At 44.1% G+C, this 19,900-nt stretch overlaps 1 protein-coding gene across 5 annotated transcripts in view; it reads right to left on the bottom strand.

Annotated features, from left to right (window-relative positions):
- The window catches only part of LOC123757090 (microtubule-associated protein futsch), a 199,481-nt gene that overhangs the window by 113,912 nt on the left and 65,669 nt on the right, over window positions 1-19,900 (bottom strand). For 4 of the 5 annotated variants that reach the window (XM_069329441.1, XM_069329442.1, XM_069329443.1 and 1 more), the window contains exons 2-3: window positions 4,525-4,667; window positions 4,251-4,391 (exon numbers count right to left, since the gene is read on the bottom strand). In XM_069329441.1, coding sequence (XP_069185542.1) covers window positions 4,251-4,391; window positions 4,525-4,667 — 284 coding nt within the window. Of the gene's footprint in view, window positions 1-4,250; window positions 4,392-4,524; window positions 4,668-17,342; window positions 17,367-19,900 lie in introns of those variants that run through there. The other variant, XM_069329445.1, reaches the window with a different exon arrangement.

Genomic DNA, 19,900 nt, shown 5'->3' with positions numbered 1-19,900 from the left:
ATCCATATAATTAAAAGCAAGTCTGAAGTTTGAAAGCAAAGCATACTCTCCTCTCACAATGTTCTTTATGTGTTCCTCTGGCGACAGCTTACAATCCAAAACCACCCCTACATCTCATTCTTTATTTGTTTAATTCTTTTCCATATAATTTGTAAGTTGTGTGTCATCTATTTTCTCAGATTCCATATTTCATAACATTGCATTTATTCAAATTGAATTCCATTTGCCACATGTCGCTCCAAGCACGTATTTTATCTTATCAATTTGAAAGGCATTACAATCGCCTGCGTCTCCTGTCTTCCCCAGTATCTTACCATCATCTGCAAACATGTTTATATAATTCTGTATTCCTTCTGGTAGATCGTTTATGTAAACGATGAACATTACTGGTGTAAGAATTGAACCCTGTGGTACTCCACTAGTAACACTCCTTCAATCAGATACAGTGCCACTGATTACTCCCCTCATCTGTCTGTCGTTTAGAAAAATTTCATCCATGTCTGAAGTCTTCCAGTCGCTCCTCCAGCATGTTCCAGTTTCCAGAACAACCTGTTGCGTGGGACTCTGTCAAAAGCCTTGTTTAGGTCCAGATAGACACAGTCAACCCAACCACCTCTTTCCTGTAGTAACTCTGTGGCTCTATCATAACAACAAAGTAGATTTGTTACACAGGATCTTCCTGTTCGAAATCCATAATGCCTGTCCGTTATTATGTCATTACTCTCCAGGTGTTCTACCAATTTGGCTTTAACTATTGTTTCTAGTGTTTTGACTACCACGATTGTTAATGATACAGGTCTATAATTTAGAAGGGGTCTTCTCTGCTACCATTTTTATAAATTGGAACATGTTCGTCTTTCTCCATATATCTGCTAATATTCTTGTGCACAAGTATGTCTGAAATATTAATTAGAGTGTAATTCTTTGCTCAGTTGCACATTCTCGCAGCACCCAAGGTGAAACTCCATCAGGTCCAACTTCTTTATTTCTTCCTAGCTCCTTGAGTAATTTTTCCACTTCGTCTTGAGATACCTCTGTATTTTATGGCGTGTTCTGGACTTGTCATTGCGTCTGGATCTCTGAAATCCTCATTTTGTACACACTTTCAAACTGTTCATTTAGTCTTTCACACATTTCTTTTTCATTCTTAGTGAACCTGCTCCCAATTCTCAATGTGCTGGGATTTATCCTTTATATGCAGCTTGCTTTTAATGAATTTATAGTATAGGCCTAGATCTGTTTTACACGTTTGATACCTCTTTCTCAAAGTTCCTTTCTGCCTCTCTTCTCACTGCTGTGTATTTGTTTCTTGCTTGCTTGTTGTGCTGGTATGTTTGAGGGTTTTGCCTCTTCCTATATTGAACCCATTTTCTTGTCTTTTCCTGTCTGGCCCTCTCACAATTTTTTGAACCAATCCTGTTTTCTGGTTCTGCATCTGTTTTGGTATGATTTTTTGTGTACCCTCGTCACATATTTCACAGATTTTGGCATACATCTCATTTACTTCCTTGCCTAGAAACAAGTCTCCAATTTAATTAATTAAAGATTTTCCTAAGTTCCCCATAGTGTCCTCTCTTGAAATTAAGTTTATCAGTTGTTTAAATGTCCCCATTCACTTCTAGATTATATCATAAACCATATTTAACTGACAACAGAACATGATCACTCTTTCCCAAGTGAGGAAGGTACTGGATGTCAAATATATCCTCATCTTTCCTGGTTAATATTACCTAGTATAGACGGAACATCCCCCTCCCTCATTTATGTGGTCTGCTCAACGTGTTGATACATGAATGTCTCCAGAATTAGGTCTGCCTGTCCAAATGTTCTGCGTTCTTGCTCCGTAGGCCTCCCAGTCTATTGCTTTCAAGTTGAAGTCCCTCATTACAAACAATCGTGATTTATCTTTATCTGCTTTTATTATAATCTCTCTCATGACCATTATGAGGCCCCTCACATTTATCTAGTTCCTCCTTTGTCCTCATGTTGCTTGCTGGTGGGTTGTAGGCATTTATGATTATCAGTTTATCATTCTGATTACAAACGTGCAATGTCAATATGTCAACTTCGAGGGTTGTCGATTATTAACTCTTGCCTTAATGTGTTCTTTCACCAGCACAACCACTCCTCCCGCTTTCTGGTTTTCCTGTCACATCTCCAAACTGAGTAGCCCCTTGGGAATATGACCTCATTTAAATTGTTTTCTTCAAGTTTAGTCTTTGTTAGTGTGAAAATATCTGGGACTCTAAGCTGATTTATATCTTTTAGCTATAGTATGTTTGATCTCCCTCCATCTATGTTGGTATATGCAATTTTCGGGAATATGTTCCCTTTCCTTTTGTCGCTTACTCCTCCTTCCTTCAAATGATTTTGTTGCTTTGTTTTTATGTATCATTTCACTAGCTTTCTAGTCCCTGACATTTTGTAGAATAAAGAATTTCTTTCATCATTTCTAATCCCATTTAGACGTTTTAGTTCATCAAGGTTTAGTTTTAGCTTTTCTCTGTCTTCCTTTCAGAGGTCTTGTCTTAATGAGCAATGTTTCCGATGCTCATCACTCTGCAATTTCCTGGCATTTCTAAGCACTTCTGTCATTTGTTTCATTCCATTAAATGTCATGCTTAAGGATCGATACTCGTCTTTCTCATATTTTCTTATCCTCTTAAAATCACACATTTTACTTTGATGTGAGGCTTTCTCCCAAACCTACTATTTTCTCAATGGTTTTTATCTCTTTTGCTGCTCTGTTCACCCTCAATAATATTTCCTTTTCTAAACACCCAACAATTATTATGGACTTACTTCTATTTGCGTTTTCTTGTACTAATTTACTGTTGGTAACCAGTTCTTTCCTAATTGCTTGTCTAATGTTTGCTTCTTGTTGGTCATTTCTGGTCTTTACATCCAAACACATTTCCTTCATCATTTTTTTTTTCTATAACTTGCACACATGTTTCTTTTATTCCTCTTAGCACTTTTCCAGTCCTCTATTAACCTTCTTTATTTGAGTTGTCAATGAAGTCCTTTTAGCATATCCTTGCCTAACTCCATGTTAGTCTGTAGGGTTACTTTGAGTTGCTCACAATGTGTGTGTATTTTCTTGTTAATTTTTTCAAATTCACCAATCTTCTCTTTCCATATCTCATTTGCTTCCACTAGTTCCTTGATTTGTACCTCCTGTTTCTTTACCTTATCAGTCAAGCTGGCAATTTTCTTACCTTGCTGGAAAATACTTTTAAATTACAAAGCTCAATCTTGAGACCTTCATTTTCTTGTTCGAATTTAATTACTTTTTCATCATAATTCGTTAGCAGGTTCTCAATAATCACTAGCCTGCCAAGAAAACCTTTCATTATATCCTGTGCTGAGAATCCTTTTAAACATTTATCTATTGGTGTGTTGTCCTCCCCTGTGGTGGCGGCCATCTTTGGTGTTGACATTCTTCTGTTTTGAAATATAAACTTTTCCAACACAGATTTTTCACTCACTTTTACTTATTTCTTGTATCTTGGTTACTTTCAATTTTCCTATACCTTCATGTATTCTGGGACACCACTTACAGCCCTCAATCTGTTCCCAATATTTAGGCATATCTAATAGATATTCTTTAAGAATATCTAATAGATATTTTTGAAGTCAATTGCAGTGTGACTCCTGCCTCCTGGTGAAGCTGATGCATGCGTGTGTGTACAAAATGGGTCACTTATATAGCACGGTACACGAGTAAGACACATATATGCACATAATGGGCTCACAAACTCAACCCCAATATTGTTTAACCTAATTACACCACTGATGACCTAACTGCATTTAGTTAACATAAACATCAGCAGTTTTTTTTCAGTTATGGCTAGTTTAGCAGAGTTTACATGGTTACCGTCACAAAGCTGCAAGGACCTGGACTATTCCATAGAGTAAGACATTTACAGGAGATAATATGATACTTAAGAATATAGTTTTCTGTGACCCTACATAGTTTTTGAGGACGACCGGCGGACGGTCGTCCTCCGGCGGTCGTCCCCCCGACGACTGCAGGTCGTCTTCAGTTTATATTTTCAGAATATAGTTTTCTGTGACTAGGGGTGGGGGCCCTCAGCGGAATGTTTACCGAACGTCTGCTAGAGATCATCCATGACCTGACCTGACCCTAGAGAGGATGTGTTCTGCTCAGACATCAGCGACCTCCGTGACCCTACGTGTTTATAGAGGGCCTACATGACAGCACTGGGTGGCAGGACATATCGACTCACCTCTGGGTCGGAGGCGGCGGAGACCTCGACGGTGACGCCGGTGTGGGCATCGTGGCCTGGCCGATCTACTGTTGACTTGCGGTGTGACGACGTAGACTTCTTTCTTACACTGTCCCGCCTCGTGCTTATCATGTTCTTTACCTGGTCAGGGAGAACACACTTATGGTCTTACAAAGAACAATGGGAGAGAACACGTTATGTTCTCCAACAGAATGTTGTCAAACTGGGAGAAGAACGTAACCAACAGAAAATGGAGAACCCCCAGCTGACCTACCTTGCCCCATGCTGAGCGATGGCCTTTCTTTTCCTTGTCGTGGGGTCGCGCCCGGGAGTCACGGTCGAGGGTGGTGGCACGCCGGTCGTCCTCGGAGCTGGAATGTCGTCGGCAGGCAGACTCTGGGAGGTCCAGCAACTGATCTGTGAATATGTCAACACCATGCGTGTGTTAATATGACGTCACAACAACACACATGTTAATGTATGCGTAACAATGTGGACCATTGTATATATATTGACATAATGAACAATTAGAAAGTAGAATTTGGTACTATAGAATTTGGACAAACTAGAGAAGGTTTTGTATTTGTTCCTAATAAAACCTTACCTAATTTAATCATCCTAGGCCTAATACACGCTGAGGCCTAATATAGTACGTATGTGATGTAGTAGGCCTAGGAAAATATAAATTTTGTTTTTAGTTAAATTTTTTCCAGACTCGTGTGAATAGTACCAAATTCTATTAATTGTTCATTACGTCTGTGTGTGGACGATGGTGTACAAAGTTACAAAAAGTACTATGTAACCAGGAGGACAGGCTGCAGCTGGAGAGGCGGCGCCCGGCCACTTACATTTATACATAGTCAAATATTAAGTGATATTTATTAAGGGCGTTTGGTTACTGTCGTCGACTCCCGACGACCGTTGGCACATGCATGAGTTGAGATGCCCAGAAGTGACGTACGGCGGCCAACAGTTGGCACGTATAGGCCTATTCTCCCATTGGTATCCCAGCCTTTCAGCTACTACGTCTCATTTTGGACATTATGGTCCTCAACGTACATATTACAAAGTACTATGACAAATTATCTACAATTTCTATGCATCGGCAGGTTAGGTCAGGTTGGTTGTATGGGTTTGTATGTTTCTGGTTGGTTAGTAACTTTATATTTTGTACGTTGTGGCGGATCAAGACAATGGGCTGCTCACCTGACCATCACTGAGCATGTTCTCTCTACTCTCCCATGTGCAAGATGCTTAATGTTTACCCACTTCGTGAGATGAGCTCGAGAACACCATAAGGATAGAGGAAATTACACAAGATCTGTTAACATATGCGAGGCAGTTTCTATTTACACCCGGCCATACTCGTGACGTATGCCTAAGTCTCCAGGAGAAGCGACAAGCTGTTTTCCTGTGGGTCTGTCAGTCAATATTTTCATCGTTACTTCCCACCTTTTGAAGCCATCCCGCTGAAGCCTCTCAGCCGCTATCAGTAAAGCACGACACAGTCTGATACGCTCCTCACATAGGTCCCGGACCACGTGAGCTGTCACTCGACCACGAGACCCTCGACCACTTCAAGAGGCTGTCACTCACTTGTCACACCTCGCCATCATTTGCTTATGGCAGTCACGTCCGCTAGACTCTCATAGCAGTCACGTCCGCTAGACTCTCATAGCAGTCACGTAGTCCTGTCCCTATCAGCCACGTTCGCCTCACTCTAGCAGTGCTGACCTAAGTGTCCACCGAGGAGTGAGCTCTAGCTCTGTGTGCCCCGTCTACTAACCTTGTACCTAATGCCTTAAAATTTAACTATTCTGATGTTCAAATTCTTCTTAGTTACTACGTCCGGCTGGCTAAAAGTGACGTTCCCCTGGTGAAGGTTTGAGTGACAACATTGTTACCACTCGCACTTCATAAAGTCGTGTTCCTAGAAGCAGCTTCCAAAGCTCCTAATTAACCTATTCCCTACAACTGCTAACTACAGGATTAGTTAATTAAACAACTATATTAAAAATAATGAAACTCCAGTCTATTCTGTGGAGGGTACAATTAAAAATACAAGTAAAAGGAACATAACTCAGCACTTAATCCCTTTGGGTTAATATTAATAATCAAAACATAGATACCAGACAAACCGTATACAATCATAACCACACTACTTTAGAAAATAAACAACTTTTAATTTCCTTACTTATGCCCCCTTAACATCAGGAGACGCACACCCAGTCGTTCCAGTAAGCCCCGCTCTACTGGCCGGGACGCTCCCAGGAATAACTGGGAGAACCGCCTCTACTGTAGATAAGAGTAGAGGGCTGTACATAACCCTTGAAGCAACGAGAGAAAACAACAACTGTTATAGAGAAGATTGCATCAGTTGCAAGTAGGAATTGATCTAGACTCTCTCACGGAAGACTTCAACCACACAACTGTACAGACAGGTGCCCCTTACATGTATTCCTTGCAGGGTGAGTAACAGGAATGCAAGGAAGATATACTAAACATCAGAATTGAATGAACTTGATAAAAAAAATAAGTACAAGTTCAAAGAACACAAATCCTGTCTCAAAAACTTGTAAACATTAACTGAAATGACAAACACAACAGAAAGTAAGTAAGTAATTATCAAAAATAAGGCACCAAACCGAGAAGGTTATGTAGCACCATCAAATGTGCGGGATAATCAGAGGGCGCTAAATATCACCAAGGACGACAATATGAGAACAAAAACGCATAAGGTGAACAATATCAAAAGTACCCGAGTCACCAAGAATACTATCGAGAGACAAGCGACCGTGGGGGACAGTCGGAAAACAAGACACATGCTTGTCCCGGAAGTCAGGACACTCAACAAGGATATGCACGACCGTAAGAGGGACAATGCAATTAGGACAATAAGGAGCAGGGCGGCGCTCCATCAAGTGACCATGAGTTAAGCGAGTATGGCCAATATGCAAAGTCGCCAGCGCCGTTTCCCATCGCCGGTTACGGTGGCAGGAGGACGGCCACGAGGACACACAACCTTTAAGAGAACGTAGTTTGTTACCAGTAACAGACAACCAACAAGCCTGCCAACGGGTAAGGATGGAGGAATGGATAACCGGGTAAAAGTCGGAATAAGAAATGCCTTAATGAGAGATGGGACAAGAGCGGACAGCTTTCCTGGCGGCAGCATCCGCACGCTCATTTAAAGAGACATCAATATGGCTGGGAACCCAACAAAACTCAACCTACTTAAATTTACTGTGAACAAGAAACAGCCAATGCTGGATCTCGACAACCACTGGATGAACCGGATTAAAGGACACGAGAGCCATGAGGGCACTACGAGAGTCAACAACAACTACAAAGGAAGATTGACAACGAGAGAGCAGGAGACGAAGAACATAGAAAATAGCATAAAGCTCCGCTGTGGAGATGCTAGTCTCCGGAGGTAAGCGACACATATAAGTGTGATCAGGAAAAACAACAGAGTAGCCAACACCGTCCGCAGACTTAGACCCATCGGTGAAGACGGAAACAGAGTGCGAGTGAGAAGAAAAGTGCTCAAGGAAAAGGCGTTTTAGAACCGTATGAGGGGTAAAAGCATTAGTGATGTAGGTCAAGGATGTACAAAACTGTGAAAGGGGACTACTCTCCACGGGGGCAAAGAAGGAACAACATGGGGAGAAATATTAGAAATACGAACGGAAAGAAAATCTTGTAAGCGAGATAACCAGACAGAAAGAGGGAGGTGGTGAAGAGGAACAGGAACAGCAGGAGGGGTAAAAGTTAAAGCACGACAGAGGCGAAAGGAAGGATGTTGCAAGGATCGTGCAAGATAGCGAAGACAGTAGCGATCACGGCGGTCCTGGAGAGACAGGAAGACAGTGTCAACATACAAGCTGAGGACGGGAGTCGAACGAAAGGCACCAGAACTGAGGCGCAACCCAGTGTGGTGCAAAGCATCAAGACGGCGAAGAGTAGAAGGTGAAGCAGATGAGTAAGCAGGGCAACCATAATCGAGCTTAGACAGGACGAGAGAAGAATGTAAAGCAAGGAGAGTGCGCCTATCCGCTACCCAAGAAGTATGGGACAATACCCGAAGGAGAGTAAGGGCCTTAGAGCACTCAACACGGAGGTAAGAGATATGGGGAGACCGGGACAAACGAGTGTCAAAGAATAACCCCAAAAGCTTCGCAGAATCTTTGTACTCAAGGGGATGACCATAAAGTGACAAAGAGGGACGAAGAACGACCCGTTTCTGAGTAAAAGTCATGGCACAAGTCTTAGTAGAAGAGAACTTGAAGCCATGATCGGTGGCCCAAGACGACACGGCATCAATCGCAAGTTGAAGCCAGCGTTGAAGGAGAGGCGAATCATCACACTGACAGTAAAGGGTAAGTGTCAGAATCCGACACACATAATAACATAGTATCCCCTTAGTCAGTATTCCCTTAATAATAGAAAATGGGTGATCCCGTGACGTCAGAGACGCCACGTACATTTACAAATATAATACTGTTTATACAACAGTCTTGTGTCTAAATTTGACAAAAAGTACTCAATAAGACTGAATATAATTACTAACACCAAAATGTAGCTTGACTCCCTTGTTAATGTAAATTTAAGTTCAGAAGTGGAACCAACAATAACATTGGTACACGGAAGGGAGGGGCTTCACTCTCACGCTCTTCTCACTACAACAGCAACAAAGTGGGTGCTCCAGAAGTGTTGTGATACTAGTCGCCTTGGATAGACTTACTCTGCCCCAAGCAAACTACCACGACAACACCAGTACTATCACTAGAGCCATCCTGTAACCGGCTTACCAAGTATACTATATATTTGATTTATTTGTGTACACATTTTTATCATTTATGAGGTAGTCGGTTAGGATGTATGGATAACACCCCACAAAAGTACGTGTACCCCATTTAACACCCTCATATTCCATGTCATACTTGTAATTATATATTTAGGGAACTGTTATTAATTCCTTGCATCTCATACAGGTAATTTGTGATTTGGAATAGCAAGAAGCTGAGCAGACAGTTGAGCCTTACACATAATGTACCTAGCTGTATGCCAGGGCTTGTAGTCTCCACAGCCGCCATTACGTGGCACAAAGAGGCATAGGGCCACACCCATATTGATGCTACAATTACACAGCCTTAGCAGGCCCCTTCAACAGGATCAGCTAAGCCCCTTTTAGTTATAGTAGTATTAGTATTCATAATTAGTAATTATTACTAGTAGATTAGACCACCATATGTGGTATGATATAATTATATTAATAAGGTAAACAATTTGTGGTTTAAGAATGAGCCATCTCAAAGTGGTGTAAGCTACAAATTGTCCCCCCAACTGTGAGATAATTTCAGGCAGTTTAATCAAGTACATACAGTCCACTCAATTAATTCTTACTTACTAAGAAAATAAATAAGATAAACTTTATCTTATTAAAGTCAATTTAAAAAAGAGAATAGCTGCCTGGAGTTTTCCCCACAGTAAGATCATCGACATAGATAGCGGAGAAGATGCCTGAAGGAAGAGAGGAAAGAAGATCATTGAGGGCAACCAGAAAAAAGAGTAGTGCTCAGAACACTACCTCGGGGCACACCTTCGTATTGCTGAAAAGAGGCAGAGAGAGCGGTACCAAGCCTCACCCGAAAGGAACGACGAGAGAGGAAGCTGCGGAGAAAGAGAGGGAGATGACCACGAAGGCCAAAAGAATGAAGTTGGGACAGAATATGATAACGCCATGTGGTGTCGTAAGCCTTTTCCAGGTCAAAAAGGACGGCAACAACGGAGGTCTTCACAGCAAAAGCAGTATGAATATAGACCTCCAAGTTCACCAGGACATCTGTTGTGCTGCGGCACTTGCGGAAACCAAATTGAGAAAGGGAGAGGAGGTGATGGTGTTCCAGGAACCACATCAGACGAACGTTAACTATACGTTCAAAGAGTTTGTAGACACAACTTGTGAGGGCAATAGGGCGAAAGTCCTTAGGGGATGTTCCCAGAGACCCTGGTTTGCAAACAGGGAGGACAACGGCATCGAGCCAGTCCTCAGGGACTACCGACGACTCCCAGATCCAATTATACAGACTCAGTAAATACTGAGACGTGCACGGAGGGAGATGGTGAAGCATCTCATAATGAATGCCATCGGAGCCCGCCGCCGTAGAACCGCAGAGGGCCAGGGCAGAACGAAGTTCAGAGAGAGAGAAGGGATCGTTATAGGGAAGTCGAAGACGAGTGTAGAAATCTAAAGGACGTGATTCAAGGACAGGTTTATGAAGAAGGAAAGATTGGGGAAGATGAAGACCAGAGCTAACAGAAGAAAAGTGGGAACCCAGTTCGGTAGCGACCTGCAACGGGTCCGCCACAAGAGTACCACGGAGGTAAAGGACCGGTGAAACATCAGGAACGAACTTACCCGCTATCTTGCGGATACGCTTCCAGATCTGCGGCAGAGGAGTCTCGGACATAATGGTGGAGACATAAGATGCCCAACATTCACGTTTATCCATACGGATGGCCCCTACCGGCCACCGTACTCGCTTTCCGAAAGAAAAGAAAAGAATCGGCCGTCTGCTGACGGCGGTGTCTCTTCCAGGCTGCACGCTTACAGCGGACAGCCCGAACACAGTCTGCATTCCACCAGGGAACGCACTTCCGTGGACCCCGAGAGGAAGAGTGAGGAATAGAGCGGAAGGCAGCATCGAAAACAGTGTCATGAAAAAGGAGGAGAGAGCAAGGGAGAGGCAGAAGGGAGAGGTCAGAGAGAGCAGCACTGAGGGTAAATAGGTTCCAGTCTGCTTTAGCAAACTGCCACTTACAGAAGGAGAGGGGAGAGCGAAAAGAGAAAAAGGAAACAAGGATGGGGAAATGGTCATTGCCATGGAGGTCATCAAGAACCTGCCACGTGAAATCTAAGTAAAGAGAAGATGAACAAAGAGAAACATCAAGACAGGAAAGGGTGCGAGTCCGAGAGTCCAAATGCGTGGGCTCATCAGAATTCAGAAGAGACAGGGAAGAAGAGAGGCTAAACGGCTCAAGAAGGCGACCTCGGGTGTTCGTCAGAACATCACCCCAAAGGAAATGACAACAATTGAAATCACCCAACAAGGAGCACAGGCTCCGGCAAGGAGTCCAGTAGGTGTTTCAGATCAGGAAGAGAAAGCGGGACATTCAGGGGGAGATAAATGGAACAAACTGTGTACCATTTCCCCACAAAGATACGAGCAGCTGAACAATGGAGAGGCGAAGGAAAAAGTAAGGGGACAAAGGGAACATCAGAGCGAATCAAGAGAGCAGAAGAATTAGGAGCCCCAGCAACAGCTGGGGGGGGGGGGAGAGAAAGGAATAGCCACGAAAGTGACCAGGACGAGCACCAAGCATCGGCTCCTGGAGACAGACAGAAAGGGGCGAAAACCGCGAAATCAGAAGTTGGAGTTCGAGGAAATTGGCGTAATAACCTAGAACGTTCCATTGAAGAATAGACATCGACGAGAAGAGAAAGGACAGCAACAGAGTACAAGGAAGAAACAAAGGCGAAAGAGCAACATAGCATGTTAAAGAAGATCAGGGTCGGGATCAGGGTCAGTAAAATCAGGGTTAAGGGGCATGGGTAAACTGAGCAAAGACGGAGGGAAGGAAGCGGGAGAACAGACCAGAGGTGGGCGGGCGGGGTCCGGAGGACGAGGAAGAGACAACAGAGAGGAGCAGTCAAGGACAGCAGCAGGAAGAGGAGGAGTAGAAAGAGGGGAGCGCACCTCAGCAAGGGCAGCAACCGAGAGGGAAGCAGGGGCCAAAGAAACCTCCATAGCAGGAACAGGGCGCGCAACCACCGAAACGGGAGGGAAAGGAGCAATAAAGTCAGTAGTAGGGGCCGAGGAAGAAAGTGAGGCCTTCTTACCTGCCGGGGAGGAGGAAGGAGAGGAGCCAAGCTTACGCTTCTGACTTAAAGAGACCGGTGTCCCAACAACTACGTACTGGGCAACGGATTCCAGCGTCTCAACAGGAGAAGCTGAACAAGAGCACACACGACGGCCGTTGAGAGAGCAATGGACATCAGCCCGCACCGACAGGCGGCGGGGAGAGTCAATAGATGGATGAGAAGGAAGGGAAGGAGGATCGGAGGGAGACGAGGAAGAAGATACAGGAGACATGACAGACCGGGTAGAAAGAAGGGGAACCCCAGACAGAGGATCAGGAGGGGGACCCTTCGGGACAGAACTCAAAGGAACAGAGGAGGGGGCAGTGGGCATATCAGGGTCCAAGGCCCAGAAACGGTTGCGAGTCTGAGGAAGGTGGGAAGGACAAGGAGAGGAAGAGCGCAACACGCAAGCATAAGAGACGTTAGCATAAGGCAGGAGCCGGCGAACCTGGCGCCTCGCCTCAGGAAAAGATAAACGCTCCCGGTGCTTCAAGTTGAGGACGGCTGCCTCAAGCTTGTAATGGATACACGCACGGGAGAAGGTAGGATGGGCCTCACCGCAGTTGAGGCAGCGATCTTGGGGAGAAGTGCACTCCGACTTAGAGTGACTTCGCCCCCACACAAAGGACAGAGAGAGACAGTCCCAGAGCAACGGAGGGCACCATGCCCAAACCTCCAGCACTTGTTACAGAGCCTAGGAGAAGGAATGTACTACTGGACAGAGCACCTGGCACCAGCAAGAATGACAGAGGGTGGAAGGGTCCTACCATCAAAGGTAATCTTCACAACCCGACGGGGTCGATGGCAACGGCCACGAGAGGGACGAGTAAACGTGTCCACTTGGAGGACAGAATAGCCCAGGGCATCGAGGATATGCCGAATATCATCGTGGCAGTCCTGCAAATTCCGAACACCAGTCGCAACATGGGGCGGGAGGAGAATAGTGCCAACACTGGCATTCAACTGAGCGTTCTTTGAGACCCGAACAGGGGTCTCACCAAGGCATGATAAGGCAGCCAAGCGGGAAGCTGCATCCTGAGAAGGAACAGCAATGACACGTGTACAGAGACGAGTGGGGTTGAAGGTAACAGACGCATCCACGGAATCAACAAGATGTCGATGGAGGGAGAAATCGTCAGGAGGCGCAGAATCAAGAGGGAGGAGATTAAAGTATTTGCCCCACGAATTGGGACCAAACAAGGGTTGATAGGCATCAGAATGGGAAGGAATCGAGCGAGTGCGGCCGTGTCGAGGACGGCGTTGAGAACCCCCCAGAGAGAGAGGGGTTAAAAGGCACAGTAGTTACAACTAGAGAATGAGCCGTGCCAGGGGACGAGGTAGTCACCACTGGGGGCTTGGGACTCGAGCCAACCACAGAGGAATGAGGGGAGCCGAGGGAAGTAGTCAGAGAGGCCAAAGGAGGAGCAAGGTCGGGGCCCAGTGCAGCGGAGGCTACAGAGCCCGATCTTCCAACACAGACCGACTCGGGGGCTTGGTCGCCCACCCCCACGAACCTGAGAAGGTAAAGGAAAAACAGAATACAACATAGGTACGAAAAAGAAACATTCATTCACGAATGTGCCCCCCACACCCACCATGGAGCCACATATAGAGGCAGAACACCCAACAAGAAGCTATCGCCGATCATGCTGGGGTCTCCTAGGGGTGCGTCGTGAGTATACGCCCCACAAACGCCACCTTAAGAACCGTCAGTCCGTCGAGATCGGGTTCAGTGACGAAAGAGAGATTGACAATAAAAGGTTCCCCTTGCTCTCAACGTTGGGTACTACAGTTCTACGGGTGCAAGAGTATGCCTCATCAAGCACCCGGGCATCAAAATAGAAGTAGTCCAAAGGAATAACCAAAACAAGCAAAAGGTCGGCAGGAAACAACAAGCAGATAGGAGAAGAGGGGGGAGAAAAAACGAAACAGAAGGAAAAGGAAAAGTTGTTCAGCACAATTTGAGAGGACAGCAGCAGGAGCACAAGGCTATAAAAGGACAGATGACTGTCCCAATGAGCATCACACTCTGGCAATCCTGCTAGCGAGATAACCAGGCAGAAAGAGGGAGGTGGTGAAGAGAAACAGGAACTACAGGAGGGGTAAAAGTCAAAGCACGACAGAAGCGAGAGTGAGGGTGTTGTAAGGACCGCACAAGATAGCGAAGACAGTAGCAATCGCGGCAGTCCTGAAGGAATAGGAAGCCAGTGTCAACATGCAAGCTGAGGGCAGGAGTCGAACGGAAGACACCCGAGCTGAGAGGCAACCCAGTATGGTGTAAAGCATTACGAAGGCGAAGAGTAGGAGGAGAAGCAGACGAGTAAGCAGGGCAACCGTAATCGAGATTAGATAAAACGAAAGAGGAATATAAAGAGAGGAGCGAGCGCCTATCAGCTTCTCAGGAAGTATGAGACAAGACCTGAAGTAAGTTAAGGGCCTTAGACCATTCAACTCGGAGGAGAGAGATATGGGGCGACCAAGTAAAACGAGTGTCAAAGATGAGTCCTAAAAGTTTAGAAGAATCTCTGTACGAATGGGGGTGGCCATATAGTGACAGAGGGGGACGGAGAACGACCTGCTTCTGAGTAAAATTCATAGCACAAATTTTAGTTGTAGAAAACTTGAAGCCATGATCAGTGGCCTAAGACGATACGGTATTTATCTCAAGTTGAAGCCGCCGTTGAAGGAAAGGCAAATCATCACCTCAACAGCAGAGGGTATGATCGATGACAGAGAGCAGAGAAGATCCCAGAAGGAAGAGAAGAAAGAAGACCATTCAGAACAACCTGGAAAAAGAGAAGTGCTCAGAACACTACCTTGGGGTACACCTTCGTATTGCCGAAAAGAGACAGAGAGCGGTACCAACCCTCACTCGAAAGGAACGAGGAGAGAGGAAGCTTTGGATGAATAGAGGGAGATTACCACGAAGGCCAAAAGAACGAAGTTGGGACAGAATATGATATCTCCAGGCGGTGTAAGCCTTCTCAAGATCAAAAAGGATGGCAACAACGGAGATCTTCGCAGCAAAAGAAGTACGAATATAGACCTCCAAGTTCACCAGGACATCTATTGTGCTGCGGCAAACGCGAAAACCAAATTCAGAAGGGGACAGGTGGTGATAGTGTTCTAAGAACCACATCAGACGAACGTTAACCATACGTTCAAAGAGTTTGCAGACAACTCATGAGGGCAATAGGGCAGAAGTCCTGAGGGGATGTCCCGAAAGCCCGGGTTTCCAAATAGGGAGGACAACGGCATCGAGCCAGTCCTCAAGGACTGGCGATGACTCTCAGACTTGGTTATACAGATTCGCTAAATATTAGGACGCTCCTAGAAGGAGATGGCGAAGCATCTCATAATGAATGTCATCTGGGCCCACTGCTGTAGAGAACCAGAGCAGACTGGAGTTTCGAGGTATAGAAGGGATCGTTACAGGAAAGTCGGAGATGAGTGTAGAAATCTAAGGGATGAGATTCAAGAACGAACTTATGAAGGAAGGATTGAGGAAGATGAGAAAAAGAGCTAACAGTCGAAAAGTGGGAACTCAGTTCGGTTGCAACCGTTACTGGATCCGCCACAAGAGTACCGTGGAGGTGAAGGACCGGCGAGACATCTGGAACAAACCTACCCGCTATCTTGTGGATTTTCTTCCAGATCTTCGAGAGAGGAATATCGGACGTGATGGTGGAAATATAAGATTTTCAGCTCTCACGTTTAGCTGTACGGATGGTCCTACGGGCCATCGCACTCGTTTTCCGAAAGAAAATAAAAGAATCAGCTGTCTGCCGGCGTTGGTGTTTCTGCCAGGCTGCTGTAAGCTTACAGCGGACAGCCCGAGCAGTCCGCATTCCACCAGGGAACGCACTTCCACGTGCCTCGGGAGGTAGAGCGAGGAATAGAGTGGAGGGCAGCGTCGAATATGGTTATGAAAGAGGAGGAGGGCTCGAGGGAGAAGCAGAGAGGAGAGGTCAGAAAAAGTAGCATGGAGTGTGAATAGATTTCAGTCAACCTTGGCACACTGCCACCTAGGGAAGGAGAGGGGGGGGGGGGGTGAAAAGAAAAAAAGGTGACAAGGATGGGGAAATGGTCACTTATGGAGGTCATCAAGAACCCACCATGTGAAATCTAAGTAAAGAGACGACGAGCAGAGAGAAAGATCAAGACAGGAAAGGGTGCGAGTCCGTGAGTCCACATGAATGAGTTCACCAGAATTCAGAAGAGATAGAAGAAGATAGGACAAATGGTTCGAGAAGGCGGCCTCGGTGTTTGTCAGAGGATCACCCTAGAGGGTATGTCGACAGTTGAAATCACCCAACAGGAGCACAGGCTCTGGTAAGGAGTCCAACAGGTGTTTAAGATCAGGAAGAGAAAGTGGGACATTTGGAGGAAGATAAATGGAACAGAACATATACCATTTACTCATGAAGACATGGGCAGCAGAACATTGGATAAGTAACGAGAACAGTAGGAAAGGGAAGGGAATGTTTGGGGATGATACTGGGCATCATAGGTTCGAATCCTGGTCGGGTCACAGAGTTTTTAGTCATCTATGGCTTGCGCGTTATGCAGCTTCTCACATAGGAATGATATATCATGTTCTACTTACATTTGACCAAGATATAATATCAAAGAATGGTAAAAAAATTATATAATTTGGCAAATATTCTCTTTTCTAGTACTATTTTCTCCCTTATATATTAACAAAAACTTTATCACATTTAAATGTTACGTTTATGTACTTTTTAGTCAAATATATAAATAAATTGTAAATGTGGTTTGATAGCTTCATGAAACATTTAGTTCCCTATGTTTGAATTACAAATATTTGTATGATTTACCTAATATTGGCTTTTATAGCACTATTTTCTCCCCTATACATTAAAAAGATACTGTTTTCATGTTTAAATGTAAAGTTATATTTCTGCAAAATTCAATATTATAAATTGTAAACATTTACTTAACCTAATATTTTATGGATAAAGAATTAAGATGCATTAAAATACGTCTATCACATAAAGCTGATATTTCGGATTTTACATCCACTGTTTATCATTGAAGAGGTCTCGGACAATGTGCTTAGATCTAGTGGAGTGATGGTGGTGGTAGTAGTGGTGGTTCATACTAACAAGTGTTTACATATACTTCATAGTTCCCATTGTATTACTCACAGAAAACGGAGATCTGCTTAGTCCACTTTTGTCTGAAACCACCAATAATTTAGATTTTATTATTTATATTCGCAATTTCATACAAAAAATTATTTTTACCTGACCTTTACTTAAATAATATAATCAAAAGTTATCTATTCTAACTGATAACAATCAAACCTTCCCATACATAATGAAAATAAATTACACACATATATTGTATACAATGAGATGTAAGCTGTGTTTCAGACAGTTTGTTTTTGTCCTACCACATACGTGGCCATACATTTACAGTGATATCATATATATATATTTATATATTTTCTCCTGTCCTCCATGAACAGGGTTAGAGATCTATTTGACATATAGTTCAACGATTTATTGATCAACCAACCACAAGATATGTAGGTTTGAATGTTACAATGCTAACCTACATTAATACATATATTTACGTCTGTCCTACATAAACAGTTTTCGAGGTATATTCTTTTACACAATATGATTAATGTGCGTTTGCAAATGCTAAGGCAATTCAGACACGCTTACAAACACACATAATAGTGCCCAAGGTGACCGACATATTAGATCCATGGTAATGTGGTAAACAGTTTACACGACACGGCTTGAGTCATATTCCTCTGCTCAAGTGGCAGCCACCAGTATAGGAAGTTCCATTGGGGAGCAGTTAGTTGCCTCGGAATCCTTCCCTTTTAAGGCTAGGCCTGTTGCCCAGTTGGCAGTGTCTGCCGACCTTGCTGGAGGTCGTCGGGTGTTCCAGGCTCCTAGTGCCCAGAGTGAATGACATTTTACATCCATGGTGTAGAATATATATTATGCATGGAAATAATTTTGAGGCAATGGAGTTATTTGAACCAGCGTTTTGGTGATTTTTCAACAATTATTTTCATTTATATATCAAACCATTGCGATATAAACACACGTTTACGGCTGCTACTTTGACGGTCAAAGTAACTGTTATCCTACATAAACGTGTAGGTTATATAGGGTTACATAATCTAATGTATTTCCGACGTTTGATTTTAAATTGGCTTTGTTTTAATAAATAGTGTTTATATGGTTTATTTTTAAAACAATAATATTATAATGTTTTAAATAACTTCCTCTGTGATTTAATTTCTGAACTAAATTAATATTAAAAATGTATGTCAAATACATGTTATCTTGCGACCACTCGGACCTGGTAACCAGAGGCCAGATTCACTTAGCAGTTACGCATGTACTTACGAACGTGTACATCTTTCCTCAATCTTTGACGGCTTTGGTTACATTTATTAAAGAGTTTAAAAGCATGAAAACTTCCCAATCAACTGTTGTTATTGTTATAAACAGCCTCCTGGTGATTCGGAGCTCATTAACTGTTGAACAATTGTAAACAAAGCCGCCAAAGATTGATAAAAGATGTACAGGTTCGTAAGTGCTTGCGTAACTGGTTCGTGAATGTGGCCCTAGGGCCGGGACTCAACAAGTATTTACGAAAGTACTTACTAACCTATACACCTTTTCCCAATCTTTGGTGCCTTTGTTGACATTTATTAAACAGTTTACCAGCATTTAAACTTCCCAATGAAATAGTTTTATAAACACCAACCTATAGTGCTTTGGCGCCCAAACTGTTTAATATATGTAAACTATTATCACCACCCCCAACAAGCCATATCTTCATGACAACAATAAACATCACCACTACCAGTATAACCACCATCACCACAGCACCACTACCACCATCACTACCCACACCACAACAGCAACACAACTACTGCTACCACCACCACCACAACTACCAGGAATGCTAAAACCATTACCACCACTTTTAGAGTGTCTCGCTTCATGCAGGTCGGAGTTCAATCCCGACCAAGTCGTTGGGCACCATTCTTTCCCCCCGTCCCATCCCAAATCCTTATCCCTACCAAGTAAGTAAGTAATTATCAAAAGAAGGCACCAAACCGGGAAGGCTATGTAGCACCATCAAATACGCAAAATAATCAGAGGGCGCTAAATATCACCAAGGATGCCAATACGAGAACAAAAACGCATAAGGCGAACGATATCAAAAGTATCCGAGTCACCAAGAATTCTATCGAGGGACAGGTGACCACGAGGGGCGGTCGGAAAGCAAGACACACGCTCGTCCTGGAAGTCAGGACATTCAAGAAGGACATGCACGACCGTAAGAGGGACAATGCAACTAGGACAATAAGGAGCAGGGCGGCACTCCATCAAGTGACCATGGGTTAAGCGAGTATGGCCAATACGCAACCTCGCCAGAGCTGTTTCCCACCGCCGGTTACGGTGGAAGGAGGACGGCCACGAGGAAACACAACATTTAAGAGTACGTAGCTTGTTACCAGTAACAGACAACCAAGAAGCCTGCCAACGGGTAAGGACTGAGGAATGGATAACTGGGTAAAAGTCGGAATACGGAATGCCTTTACGAGAGATGGGACAAGAGCGGACAGCTCCCTTAGCGGCAGCATCCGCACGCTCATTTAAAGACACACCAATATGGCTGGGAACCCAACAAAACTCAACCGACTTAAATTTACTGTGAACGAGAAACA

This window comes from Procambarus clarkii, chromosome 22 (genome assembly GCF_040958095.1).
Source record: "Procambarus clarkii isolate CNS0578487 chromosome 22, FALCON_Pclarkii_2.0, whole genome shotgun sequence".
Lineage (NCBI taxonomy): Eukaryota > Metazoa > Arthropoda > Malacostraca > Decapoda > Cambaridae > Procambarus > Procambarus clarkii.
This window is presented reverse-complemented; position numbering and strand designations above follow the sequence as displayed.